This window comes from Octopus bimaculoides, chromosome 25, assembly GCF_001194135.2.
Source record: "Octopus bimaculoides isolate UCB-OBI-ISO-001 chromosome 25, ASM119413v2, whole genome shotgun sequence".
NCBI classification, from domain to species: Eukaryota; Metazoa; Mollusca; class Cephalopoda; order Octopoda; family Octopodidae; genus Octopus; species Octopus bimaculoides.
In genome coordinates, this window is record NC_069005.1 from 14947302 (window position 1) to 14962008 (window position 14707).

Consider the following 14707-nt stretch of genomic DNA (forward strand, 5'->3'; position numbering starts at 1 on the left):
ATATATATATATATATATATATATATATATATATATATAAATAAAGTGTAAGAGTAGCTAAGGGTAAGGAAGGAACATTGAAGTTTATATTTTTTAATTGTGCATGTTTGGGTGTGTGTTTGACTCTCCTTGGCTAGACATTGTGTGATGGTCTGTAAACAAGGATCACCATTATATAAACAGTGGTTTGTCTTTTCTAATATGTTGTAAAAACATATATGACTGTGAAGGGAAAATTCCACCTTGCTTGGAAGCAGGTGAGGGTTGGTGACAGGAAGAGGCATCCAGCCATAGAAAATCTGATTCAATGAATTCTGTCTGACCCATGTAAGCATGGAATAGTTAACATTAAATTGATCAGGGCCCCACCCACGCCAGGTTCTTTACCAGCCCTCTTTAGGATGTATTGCATGAAGTGGAGGTTGCCATGGATAGAGCAATTTTGCACATCACACGTCATTTTTTGTTGTTCTTGCTGCGTTTGTGGTGTGAGTTTCCTTTGGGATTTTTTTCTGTCTGCAGTAGGGTCTTTGGTACTTGTGGTGCTGCAGGAGTTGTCTGAGCATCTGCAGTTGTTATGGTTGTGTGTGTACTTTCTTTGGTGCAGGACAAGACGTTTCGCCTCTGTGACTTCTTTTCAGTTTTTTTAGAATTACTGTTCCCTTTCGTCATCACTTTTCAATGTGGTAGAACCAGTGTCTGTTGCAACCTTCTTCTCTCTGTGTGGAAGTGAATTCATCTTTGTATGTGTATCTTTTTCTGTGTTTGTTTGGGGGGGGGGGGGCGTTGAGCTTGGTTGCAAGGCATTGGTTCTTGTGGTTGACCTCTCTGATGGTTTTCCTGCTGGTGTTGTTGTTACGCCTGCCACTGCCTCCATTGTTGCTATCTTTGCTGTTTTCTCTGTTATTGGTGGTGATCTTTCTACAGCTGGTGCTCTTTTTTGTTTTCCCAGCCTTGGTGTTGGTGTCAACAGAAGTCCATGGACCCCTGTACCTTTTTGCTGAGGTACAGCATACTTGTAGGTGTGTTGCTTCCCCACAAGTGAAGGAATGAGGTCTTCTGCCCTTGGTGATCAAAAGTAATTTCTTCCCATCCTTGAGGCAGACATAGTCTGGGATTTTCACCAAGTCTTGTGGCTTTGTTTCGATTAACATTTCCAACTTTATCTCAACCCAGTCTTTTCTTTGTGTCCGTTGGACTTTTAGGAGGAGGGTGTCACTGCCCTCCATGATCACGCATCCCATGAGCCACCCTATGTTGATACCTGGTGTTATTCCAGGGACTCGAACTTTTATTGTTCTTCTGCCCATGTGGAACGGGTACATTATAAGCTGGTCAGTTTTATGAAGTCCCACTGAATGCTTCATGGCCAGCTCTTCTGTTTTAAAAAGGACTGAGATGGAACCAAAATTTCAGGCCCTTTGAATGGATTCGACATCCTCTCTGGTTGATCTCAGTGCTATCTCCACTTGAAGGTGGGAGGGTCGTTCTGCTCTCCAAGACGCACTTATACTTTACTGTCCTCTTCTCAATTTCTACCTCCACTTTGGCTGGGATTGCAAGGTTTGCCCAGGTTTTTTTCTCTTTTTGTGGGCCAGGGCTAACATCTCCTTTTTTGTTGGAGATGCCTATCTCATAGTACTTTTGTTGGTATTTCGCAGCTGCTGCTGCGAAAGTCCTTGTTCCGCTCACACTGTTGATGGTGGTGGTAGTGGAATTGTTCATGTTGTTACTGCTATTGTTACTTCCAAATACACTTACCTCTCTGCTGCTGGTGTTGATGTTGGTATTGGTTGTGTTCTCATTCATGTTTTTGTTGTCGTTTTCCGTTCTGTTATTGTTTTCTGTTAAGCTTCTCTCCTCCGTGCTCTCGGAGTTGTTATTTTCTGTGTGTTTATCAGTTATGGTATTTTCCACATTATTTCCGTTTGAGGAGTTGGCAGTTACATTTTTGTTGTCTGTTTGACTATCGAGTGATTGTGTGTTTTCCATTGTGTTGCTTTTCTCTGTCATAATACTTCTTTATTCTTTGCAGTTAATTTTATTGCTGTCCATAGAGTCTGTGGTGTTTTTGGATTTGTTATCAATTTTGTCCTCGAAATTGTTACTTGCGTCTGCGAAAATTACATTTCTGTGATTTTTCCTGCTGTCACAAACTGGTTTGTTTTGCATTAGAAAGTTACACCCTCCACGCCATTTTTTGCTTGCGAACATGTAAACATTTTGCAAATGCTAATATTTGGGCACAAGGCCTGAATATTATTTTGTTCTTTTTTCTGGGGACAACGACTATTGTCTTATGTTCCCTTTTGAACAATAATATTAACAAAGACAGTAGTTTTGATAACAAAAAGCTTCCACCAATGTTCTAGCCTTCCAACCGGAAGTATAATAATAATAATCCTTCCTACTAAAGGCACAAGGCCTGAAATTTGGTGGGGAAGGGACTAGTTAATTACATTGACCCCAGTGTTTCACTGGTACTTAATTTATCGACCCCAAAAGGATGAAAGGCAAAGTTGACTTCAGCAGAATCTGAACACAGAAAATTCTTTCTACTATAGGCACAAGGCCTGAAATTTTGGGGAAGGGAGCAAATCAATTACATCGACCCCTAGAGTGTAACTGGTACTTATTTCATTGACCCTGAAAGGATGAAGGGCAAAGCCAACCTCAATGGAATTTAAATGCAGAATGTAGCGATGGGCGAAATACTGCTAAGAATTTCATCTGCTAAGAATTTCATCTTAAGAGGAAAGGGTAAGTTGACCCCTGTGCTCAACTGGTACTTATTTTATCAACCCTGAAAGTATGAAAGGCAAAGTTGCCCATAGTAGAATTTGAACTCAGAACATAAATACAAATGAAACTAGTGCTAAACATGTTATCCAGCACACTTACAATTCTGCCAGCTGACTACCTTAATAATAATCCTTTCTACCATAGGTACAAGGCCTGAAATTTCAGGGATGGGGACTAGTTGGTTTACATCAACTCTAGTGTTTCACTGGTTCTTATTTTATCAACCCCAAAAGGATGAAAGGTAAAGTCGACCTTGGCAGAATTTGAACTCAGATCGTATAGATGGACAAGAAGCTGCTAAGCATTTTGCCCTATGAGCCAACAATTCTGCCATCTCACCACCTTAATAATGCTAATATTGATTTCAAATTTTAGCACAGGGCCAGTGAGTTCAAGGAAGTGGGGTAAGTTGATACATCGACCCCAGTGCTCAACTGGTACTCTTTTTATCGACCACGAAAGGTATGAAAAGCAAAGTCAATCTTGGTGGAATTTGAACTCAGAATGTGAAGATGGACAAAATGCCACTAAGCATTCTTTCTGGCTTGCTAATGATTCTGCCAGCTTGCTGCCTTAATAAGAATAATAATATTAATAATAAATATTGTGACATTAATGCTTTTCAACAAGAAACTGAAAATGGATCACAGAGCTTAGAGTCAGCTTTAAATTGCTCGTTACCAATCCCACAGATGAACAGAAATAAGCTTCATTCAGGTGAGCAAAACAAAATGTTGCAGATCTGTCATATAAAGATAAACATTTATAAATTTATGAATTATAAATTTGAACCCTAGGTTAAACATGAATTTTGAATTAAAACATTTAAAAGAAAATTAAAAAAAGAAAAATGTAGGTGCTCCCTCTCTCTCTCTGGATGATCAAACTAAAAAATTTTTTATAAAATGAATGGAAGGGAAGGTAACATTATCAGCCTAAAAGCTGTTTCATGCCAAGAATTCCAGACTAAGAAGAACCATGAAAGAAAAAACAGAAAATGATTACCTCAATTGGATAGCAACCAATGTAAATAATTTATAGTAAAATAATAATAATAATAATAATGATGGTGATGATGATGATGATATTGATGGACTAAATTTTCAGTCTCTCCCTTGATATTTTGGCAGCTGAAATTATAGGCAACATTTTACAGAAAAGAGAGGAGGAGGAGGGGAGGCGAGGAGTGAAAGAAAGAAAGAGGGAGGAAGGAAGAGACAAGGAAACAGAAAATCAAGGTGGAAATGAAACTGAAATAGATTTTATAAAAAAAAGGAAACTTCATCTCGAACCAAGTAGTATAAGATGGCCAAAAGATGAAATTCACAGGTTTTCTAAATAATAATAATAATAATAATAATAATAATGATAATAATAATCTTTTCTACTACAGACAAAAGGCCTGAAATTTTGGAGGAGGGTATTAGTTGATTACATTGACTCCAGTGTTTCACTGGTACTTAATTTATCAACCCTAAAAGGATGAAGGACAAAGTCAATCTTGGCAGAATTTGAACTCAGAACACAGCAACTGGCAAAAATACCACTAAGCATTTTGACCAACATTCTAACAATTCTGCCAGCTTGTTGCCTTAATAACAACAACAACAGCAGCAGCAGCACATTTTGATTTTAGTTTACACTAAATTTCGAGCATGTTTCCAGACAACGTAAGAACATTCCATCACTGTCCAAGTAACCACCATCATCCATACCCTTAATCGAGTTCCTGAGTCTCCTGGTGGCTTCATTACAGGCTAATAAGGGTGGTGCATCAGCAGGAGGGGTAAGGTAAGCACTACTATTGGATAGCTTAATTTCGCACCTTTACAGTTTCAGTATAGTATAAAGAGAAGGATAACAGAGTAACACTATTATTAGGAGAGGCTAGGAAGGTGAAAAGATCATTCTCTTACCGTCTCTTATCTTGTTCTTAATGTCTTCATTTATTCAGTTACAATGTTTCATCCTCCACCTTTAACTTCCTAACTTCTACAAATGGAATTACCCTATTATCTTCCTTTCTATACAAAACCATAACCATGTTGCCTGAGATACACCAGCATATTACTTACAGTCTCACTTAAATGCCATGCTTGAGAAAACCCATCAAGCCAAGTGAAATCATAGTCATGACTGACGCCAGTGTCACATGACTGACGCCAGTGTCACATGACTGACGCCAGTGTCACATGACTGACGCCAGTGTCACATGACTGACACCCAATGCAGTGGCATGTAAAAAGCACCCATTATACTCTTGAGGTGGTTGGCATTAGGAAGGGCATCCAGCCATAGAAACCATGCCAAATCAGATGGGAGCCTAGTGCACCCCCCCTGCCCAGCTTACCAGATTCCTATCTTTAGTCAAACCATCTAACCCATGCCAGCATGGAAAGCAGATGCAAAAGGATAGAAAGAAAGAAAGAAGAGGAAAACAAACAAATTCACACGAATTAGATGTTTCTATGTTTTAACAAGTAGTGTGTGTGGGTGTGTGTATGTAATCAATTAGTTTTTACGTCAGCATTTTCTATACCTGCATGGGTTGGATGAGACTTGTTGAGGCAGTATTCTATGGCTAAATTCCCTTCCCTGCCAAGCTGTGGTTAAGAAGTTTGCTTCCTAGCCACATGGTTTCAAATTCAGTCCCATTGTGCATCACCTGGGGCAAGTGTCTTCAACTATAGCTTCAGACTGGCTAACATTTTCTGAATGAATTTGGTAGATGGAAACTGAAAGAAGCTCATTGTGCATGTGTCTCCCACCTTGACTTGACATCATGTGATAGTGGTAAATGCATATCACTGTCCTATTACTGTAGAAATCAAGTCAAAACAGACTATGGAACTGGATGCAGCCCCTGGCCTTGCTAGTTCCTGTCAAGCTGTTCAACCCATGCTAACATGGAAAACGGATGTTGATGATGATGATGATGATATTCCAGTTGAACTTTCATTAGGAAAATCAGAGTCACCCTACATCAGAGTGTTACCTTATACTGTGGTTTCAATAGTTTCATATCAGATCTGATAGCAATTACTAATCAGGTTACAGATGATATAATTGAACATTGAACCTATTATCTCGAAAGTTTTTAATTGGAAGTGGAGGGTGGGAGGGGAGTTTTTAACCGGACTGCACTATCAGTATAAGAACTTCAGAAAAAAAAAAGAAAAAAAATTGAAGTGTTAGGTATATTGTATCAGGAGATGAAATAATAGAGGCTAACATAGGCACAGATGTGACTGTGTGACCCAGAAGTTTGCTTCTCAACCACATAAGGTTCAGTCCTACTGCATGTCACCTTTGGCAAATGTCTTCAGCTGTAGCTCTGAGTTGACCAAAGGCTTGAGTGGATTTGCTAGACTGAAAGTGTGTGTGTGTGTCTCCATGTCCTGACATTGCATGATTGTTGTAAATGCATGTCAGTCATTTCCAATACCCAGCAAAGATATGTTTGGCAATGGGGAAATGTTACGTTGCTTGGAAACAAGGGTTTGCAGCAGGGAGGTTGCCTGGCCATAGACTCATACAAGCATGGAAGAATGGACATTAAAACAATGATGACGATGCTGCTGATGATGATAACATATTGCAGGCTATGCCCTACATGTTAGTTTCTACTTCATCATGCAGCATGATGACAATATCTCTCTCTTCTGCCTGCCAACTCTGGAGACAATTCTGAAAGACCTTTGAAGCTGAGCATAATCACACAAAGTTGGCTGATAAGATTGACACCCTCACTCATATTGGCAGAGAGAGCCTTGTCTTTTAACAATAATGATCACTGTGGTCAAACTTACTGAAAGGACAGACTTCACATTTCTTGCCAACTGGAAAGAAAAAAAAAAACAAATACAAAGACTTGGTTGATGAGGCTCTTGTTAAAAGATGGTATGCAGCCTCAGTCCTCACTGAAGTCAGCTGCTGCAGTTTTCTAGCAAGATCATTTTGTTATTTCTTACAAAAGACTGATTTAGAACAAAAACAACTGAAGAAAGCCACTATGGAGATAGCCATGGCAGGAGATAGCTGAGACCATGGCAGGAGATAGCTGAGACCATGGAAGGTGATAGCTGAGACCAGCTCAAGATAGTTGTAGATGACAAGAGACAACACACAGAACCCTTCTTTAGGTGAAGGCTAGTGCAACACTTTGCTACCCAACTCAGGAGAAGCATACAGGCCAAGGGGAAAAACACTTGTGACCCTGAGATACTCGCTGAAGATCAAGAAGTGATTCCAACATGTTATGCAATAGTTTTAGTCACCATCAAGAGAAAAAGCTTGCAACATCTTTAAGTAACGCTTGCAGTTTCTGCTTGGGCAAAGCATCACCTGGAAAAGCCTAGAAAGAACAAAGCCTGACTTGCTATGGTTATGGTACAAGCAAATGCAAATCTTCAGTAATGAGACAGTGATCATGATGATGAAGATAATAATAATACTCTGGGCACAAGGGCTGAAATTTTGGGGAAGGGGCTAGTTGATTTCATTGCCCCTGTACTTGACTGTTATTTACTTTGCTGACCCTAAAAAGATGAATAGCAAAGCTGAGCTTGGCAAAATTTGAACAACATAAAATTGGAAGAAATGCCACAAAGCATTTTGTCCAATATGTTAACAATTCTGTCAGTAATAATGGTTTCAAATTTTGGTACAAGACCAACAGTTTAGGGGAGAAGAGGACAGTCAGTTACATCAACCCCAGGGTACTTATTGTTAGCACCATCATGAAGACAGCAATCTTACAGAATCGTTACTTATTTCATCGACCCCAAAAGGATGAAAAGCAAAGTTGACAAGAAGATTACATCAAAGCCAGTGTTCAGCTAGAACTTATTTTATCAACCTCAAAAAGATGAATGGTCAAATTGACTTCAGTGGAATTTGATCTCAGAAATGTAAAGAGCCAGAGAAAGAACTACTGCAAAGAATATTGTCTGGGGCAGTAACGGTTCTGGCAGCTCATTGCCTAAATGATAATTCTTTTTAATTTTGGCAGAAAGCCAGCAAGTTGTTAGAGGGAGAAAGACAAATCAACTCCAGTACTTGACTGGGTACTTTATTTTATTAACTCTGAAAGAATGAAAGGCAAAGTTGACTTCAGCAGGATTTGAACATAAGAAGCCAGAAGAAATTCTACAAAACACTTTATCCAGTGTGGTAATGATTCTGCCAGGTCACTGCCTTAATAATAATGGTTTCAAATTTTGGCAGATTTGAAGAGGAGTAAGTTGATTACATTCACCCTAGTTCTCAACAGGTACTCATATTACTGACCCCAAAAGAATGAAAAGCAAAGTCAACCATAGCGGCATTTGAACTCAGAACGTAAAGTTGGAAGAAAGGCTGCTGAGCATTTTTTCCAGGGTGGTAACAATTCTGCAAGCTTCATAATGATACTAATAATACTACTAATAGTTTTTTTTCTATTATAGAGACAAGGTCTCTTCATTTCTTTTCTACTATAGGCACAAAGTCTGAAATTTGGTGGGGACTCTAGTGCTGAACTGGTACTTATTTTATTGAGCCACAGAAAGGATGAAAGGCAAAGTCGACCTCAGTAGAGTTTGAACTCAAACATAATAATAATCCTTTCTACTATAGGTACAAGACCTGAAATTTTTGGGGAGAGGAGTAGTTAATTACATCGACCCCAGTGTTTCACTGGTACTTAATTTATCAACCCTGGCGGCATTTGAACTCAGAATATGAAGATAGATGAAATACCCCTAAGTATTTCACCTTGGGTGCTAACAATTTTGCCAGCTTGCTGCCTTCAATAATAATCCTTTTTACAAGGCCTGAAATTTGGGGGGACGGGGTGGTTGGTTACATTGACCCCAGTACTCAACTGATACTTAATTTATCAACTCTGAAAGGATGAAAGGCAAAGTTGACCTTGGTGGAATTTGAACTCAGAACATGAAGACAGGTGAAATACTGCACAGCATTTCACCCAGTATGCTAAAATTTCTGCCAGTTCACCACCATGATAATAATAATAATCCTTTCTTCAAAAGACACAAGGCCTGAAATTTGTGGGGTGGGGACTAGCCGATTACATCAACCCCAAGTGTTTCACTGGTACTTAATTTATCAACCCCAAAAGGATGACAGGCAAAGTTGACCTCGGCAGAATTTGAACTCAGAACGTAGCAGCAGACGAAATAGCGCTAAGCATTTTGCCTGGTATGCTAACAATTCTGCCAGCTCGATAATGATAAAATTATTTGATGATCATCCCTGGCTTACCATCCATGCAAGAAGTGCAGAAAGATTGTTTTAACTGGTATGTCACATGTATTGTCGCTGTACATTTTCTTTCCTTTTTCCTTCTTTATTTTCTGTTTTCTTTTTCATTTTTTCTTTCCTTTTCCTTTCTTCGTTTTTTTTCTACCACGACTTTGTAAATGAACAATCTGGTGTGTTTATTTTAATGGCCTACCAATGTAGTTTCTGTGCTCTAGGTGTCAGGAAGACACTCAGCAAGAAATGGAAACAAAATGGAAAGAGGAGAATGATAATAATAATAACTTACCCCCATTGCTTTGGGGTGATCTTTGGGAACATTCACTCTGAGGTAATATGAGGGCTGCACCTTTGACTGTGAAATAATTTTCACTAAAACTGGAGTGAAAAATAAAAAGAGAAAAGAATATTTTCATTATTATTACAATCAATAATCTCAAGTTTAAATTCTTGTAATATTTTAAACAACAACAAAAAACAACTTTTTTTTAAAGGAAAAATGAGAAAACAGATTATAAACATGAGAGAGAGAGAGAGAAAGGGAGAGAGAGAGAAAGGGAGAGAGAGAGAGAGAGAAAGGGAGAGAGAGAGAGAGAGAAAGAGAGAGAGAGAGAGAGAAATGTCACCCATGTCATGAAAGCATATTGCTGAAAAATCTTGCTGCAACACAGAATAACATAGAAATCAATGGGAAAATAGGTGTTGCATTATGGGATTCTATGATAATGCTTCAGTAATGCAGTTTATGTTTATATATCTATAGTCCCATCTTGACAGTTCCCTTTCTTAATGTTGATGGTCATTTCTTTCATCGATTCCTGATTCTGGCTGTGGTTATCTATTCAGGCAGCATCTTCCCAGACTCCCCCACTTTCCTTGTTTCCTTTTGATACTTCTCTCTAAGATGTGTATCCAGAGGTCATGAGACTTAATGACATGCCCAAAATACTGCAGCTTTCCCTGTGTTTCGTGTGTGTGTGTGTGTGTGTGTGACAAGGTGCATGGCTCAGTGGTTAGTGTATTCAGCTCACAATCATACGATCATGATTTTGATACCCTGTGGCACGTTGGGTCCTTGACCAGGACACTTTATTTCACATTGCTCTGTTCACTCAGGTGGCAAAAATGAGTTGTCACAGCCTTGTCACATTCTGCATCAAGCTGAATCTTCCTGAGAATTATGTTATGGGTATGTGTCTGTGGAGTGCTCAGCCACTTGCACGTTAATATCATGGGCAGGATGTTCTGTTGATTGAATCAACTGGAACCCTCATCGTCATAACCAATGGAGTGCCAGTCTATAAATATATATACATATATATATGTAGGAGAAATTGTTTTTGAAAATGCACCAGAATTTGAAAAATGTTCAAAGAATATAATAAATGTACATTACTAAAATTTTGGTCATATTGAGTTTTTATAGAATACATGGACAAGAGAGAGAAAAAGAAAAGGAGAAACCCACTCCCAATCAAAACCTGTTCCTATGTATAAGGAACAAATCAACCAAAACCCTAATGCAGAAACAAAATCTATTTTTTGACCAAAACATTCACCAGAAAGAATATATGTCATCAAAATTATAATGAATCAAAATTTAGATTTTTTGGTGTAAAAACATATATATATACACACAAGATATTCTCCGATTCCCCCAAAACTCTGTTAAAAGCGAAAAGACCAGTATGCGACAGAAAAAAGAACTACATACAAGATGGCAGAAACTGTAAAAAAACATTTTTTCTCCTTTTCTTTTCTCTCTGTTGTCCATGTTTTCTATAAAAACTCAACTATGACTGAATTTTAGTAACGTAAATTTATTATATTCTTTACCGAACATTTACTTTGATATTATCTATCCCTGTCATTGAATTTTATGTGAACATTTGATCGTTTAAACACGTTTGTTAAATTTCTACTTCGTAATTTTAAACTTTGTTAAAATCCCATTGTTTTATATACATTTTTACCAGTGATAAACAAAAAATCATTGAAACTAGTTTGGTATTTATGTGAATAAATCTATTTAAAAGCAATTACACATTTTTCAAATTCAGGTGCATTTTCAAAAACAAATTCTCCTGTATTTTTCCTGCATGGGAATACACCTCTTCTTTCCATACACACACATATTGCATATAATTTCTTTTTATATACTAGTGTGTATGCATGTGTATGTCTTTGTGGTTGTATATCTGTAAAACAATTGGGAGGATTATAATTAAAACAAAAAGCATGTGTACGCAACACACAGACCTTCACTGAAGTAAAAGCATCAATAAAGCAAACAAACTTTCAGAATATACACAAAACAACGTATCAATTAATTAATCATACACACACACACAGATATGAAACACAACAAAATTAGATTGGCTGAGTGGTTAAGGTTAAAGAGTTGTGAGTAAGGCATTACTGTAGAACAAAATTTGCTACAAGCATTGAATCAAAACTCTTTAAACCAAAACAATAACTTGGTTTACTGAAAAAAAATAAGCAATCAACCCACAGTTCAATATTTAGTGGTTATTAAAAAGCAATGTTTCCCAACCTGGGGTTTGCAAACCCCTGGGTAGCCACAAAAGTAGTGGTGGTGGTGGGGCATGAGCATAGTTCAAAATTTATTAAATGGACAGTCCTTTCAAAGGTCTAAGATCCTTGGGAAAATTCATTCAAAGAAAGAAAAAAAAAAGGGTTGTTGGTAGGGAAAAGACTGGGAACTGCCGATGTAAAGTTATAATTATAGAACAGAACCAAAGATGTAATCTGTTACACACATAACATTCATGTTATTCATAAGACAACTAACTGATAAACTATGCAATGAAAATAGCGCTTATAATATATATACACAGCATTTATATTATTTTATTTTTCAAGACAATTGACTGATAAATATTTCCAGTTAAATGATGTGTCTATCCATCATCTCTGCCTATTATTCCTAGGAGGATTGTGGAGATGGAGTCCTCAAGCATCTACACCATACATCTTACCAGAAGCAACCGCCATTATACTTTCCATTTGGATTCCCAAGCATGACCCACTGAGGCTAGGAAATTATCCACCATCTTGTTCTTGGTCTACCCTTAGGTCCCAGTTCAGTTGGTTTGGCTTGAAGAATCCATTTTGTGATTCATTCCTGCAGCAAGTGTATGATGCTTTGAAAGCATGCTACCTGACATTGGTCAATCCAAGATGCACACTACTACAGCATGACAATGTCCAAACACACTGCCAATGTGACCAAGCACAAACTTGAGCGATGGAAATGCTGCCTCACCCTGCCTACAGTTCAGACCTTGCACCATCAGATTACCTCCATTTCCAATCCATGGCTCATTTCCTGCACAGACGGAGGTTCAACAATGTGGATGAGACTGAAAACAGGTGCAGGGAGTTTTTTGTCTCTAAACCAGCCAAATGGTATAAGCATGAAACTGACCTCTCTCTCTCTCTCTCTCTCTCTCTCTCTCTCTCTCTCTCTCTCTCTCTATATATATATATATATATATATATATATATATATATATACACACACACACACACACACACACACACTTGGATGTATGTATTTATTCAGTGGGACAACTACTGTATTTTGTTCCCTGGAGCCGTGAGTTCAAATCCAACCAAATGCACATTTATCTAATATGAAAATAAGGATGTAGTACAGCATACTCATATCATAACAGAATAATTTAGTTAAATGCATGCATGCACAGAGAGTTTTATTCACAAGGCAATGGTCAGTATGAGGCTATAGTGGAAGACACTTATCCAAATTGCCATGCAGTAGGACTGAACCCAGAAACACATAGTTGTGAAGCGAACTTCTTAACTACACACCTATACTTGTGCCCATGTGTATGTAGGGGTAAACCTTCATTTGCAATGCAATTATAAATTTTACAAAAGCAACAATCAAGATGAGGACACCAGTCTGACTAATATAAACAGTATACATAGATTATGTCTTCTTGAAGTAATGATAAAAATAGAAAACAACTCTTGAGGTAAAAGAGTTAACAAGTGTATATAACAAAGAATATAATTTTCAAAGGTGTTCTCTCTTGAGAATACATCTTCAGCACCACGTAAGTGAATTTTACACTATCTCAAGAACCAAAGTTTTCTTTCAAAAGTAAATATGTATTTTATTATTCTTTATAAACTAACAAACAGTTTTCAAAACATCCATAGATTTAATATCCCTTTAGAAAATTTTAAATTGTATTGCTAGCAAAGACTTATCTCTACATACACACGAGCACAAGCATAGATGTATGGTCAAGAAGTTCACTTCACAACTACATGGTTCTGGGTTCAGTCCCACTGTGTAGCACTTTGGGTGTCATCTACTATAGCCTCATGCTCACCAATGCTTTGTGAATAAAACTCTGTGTGTGTGTGTGTGTGTGTGTGTGTGTGTGTGTGTGTGTGTGTGTGTGTGTGTGTGTGTGTGTGTGTGTGTGTGTGTGTGTGTGTGTGTGTGAGTGAGTGTGCATTTTTGTATTGACATTGCTCAGTCAAGTGTGAAGCTATTGAGTGGAGTACCTTATTTGAAAAACAAGAGCTGGTGCCATGAATGGCATACCGCAGTAGATTAACATCTCAACAAGTTTTGTGAAACTCATGCCAGTATGGAAAAAGAAGACATAATGAAGATGATGATGCAGCTCTTATGACCTTTAGAACTAATATTTGCATATTCCTTAATAATTAAGAAAATGGAAAATGCATTTCCCCTACACTGAAATCTTAAAAACTATTGTCATAAAAAAAAACAACCTAAGGCAAAAACATTTAAATCTTATAAGGAAAACAAAACACCAATAAACAAATTTATCAGCAAGCTTGCCAGACAGTTATGTTGTTGTTGTCATTATTTAATTCTGATTAACTAAACTTATGATCAAAATGCGTTCCAAGGGGACTGAACTTGAAACTATGTGATTGGGAAGTAAACATCTCAACCACCCAGCCACGCCTGTGCCTAGATTAATGTTGGGAAATGAAAACATTAATATGATAATGATAGTGATGAATGCAGTCTGAAACAAAATACATAAAGCATCTTTTAAAGAGTAATTCTAAGCTAATCTCTTCTAAAATAAAGACAAGAACCAAATTCCAAAGCAATATAATAAACCTTAATAGCCATATAAAATGAAAGGAATTTGTAAATGCAGTTGTATTAAGTGTTGAATTTCAATACCCTTCTTGTTAAGGTAAGTGGGAAGAGGTTCAAGAATTTTCATTTTGTGCAGCTGAAAATGTGACACAGAAAAAAAAAAAGAAAAAAAAAACTTATAGAGAACATGTTCTTTTCTTAAATGGATTTCTGAGACTAGTTTTATTTGTTCACAATCAAGTTTAATTAAAAAAAAAAAGCTTGAAAAAAAAAAAAGAGTGGGGGGGAGAAACTGCAAAAAGAAAAACAACAGTCTCTGTTTGAAATTGTTGAAAATTTACCAGTTCACTAATTTTATAAAGTACTATATTTAAGAGATGTGTTAATTAACCCCAGAGGACTCATGAGGTTTGGCATTTAGATCTAATTTCATGGCAGCAGTCATAATACGTTGTTTCTAGAAGATATGGTTCTCTACTCCAAAGCATACACTTAAAGTGTCACTAC

General features: G+C 37.4%; 1 protein-coding gene across 2 annotated transcripts in view; it reads right to left on the reverse strand.

The window, feature by feature from the left end:
• The window catches only part of LOC106871258 (serine-rich adhesin for platelets), a 179279-nt gene that overhangs the window by 44407 nt on the left and 120165 nt on the right, over window positions 1-14707 (reverse strand). For both annotated transcript variants that reach the window (XM_052976698.1, XM_052976699.1), the window contains one exon: window positions 9353-9441. In XM_052976698.1, the coding sequence (XP_052832658.1) occupies window positions 9353-9441 (89 nt within the window). The remainder of the gene's footprint in view (window positions 1-9352; window positions 9442-14707) is intronic.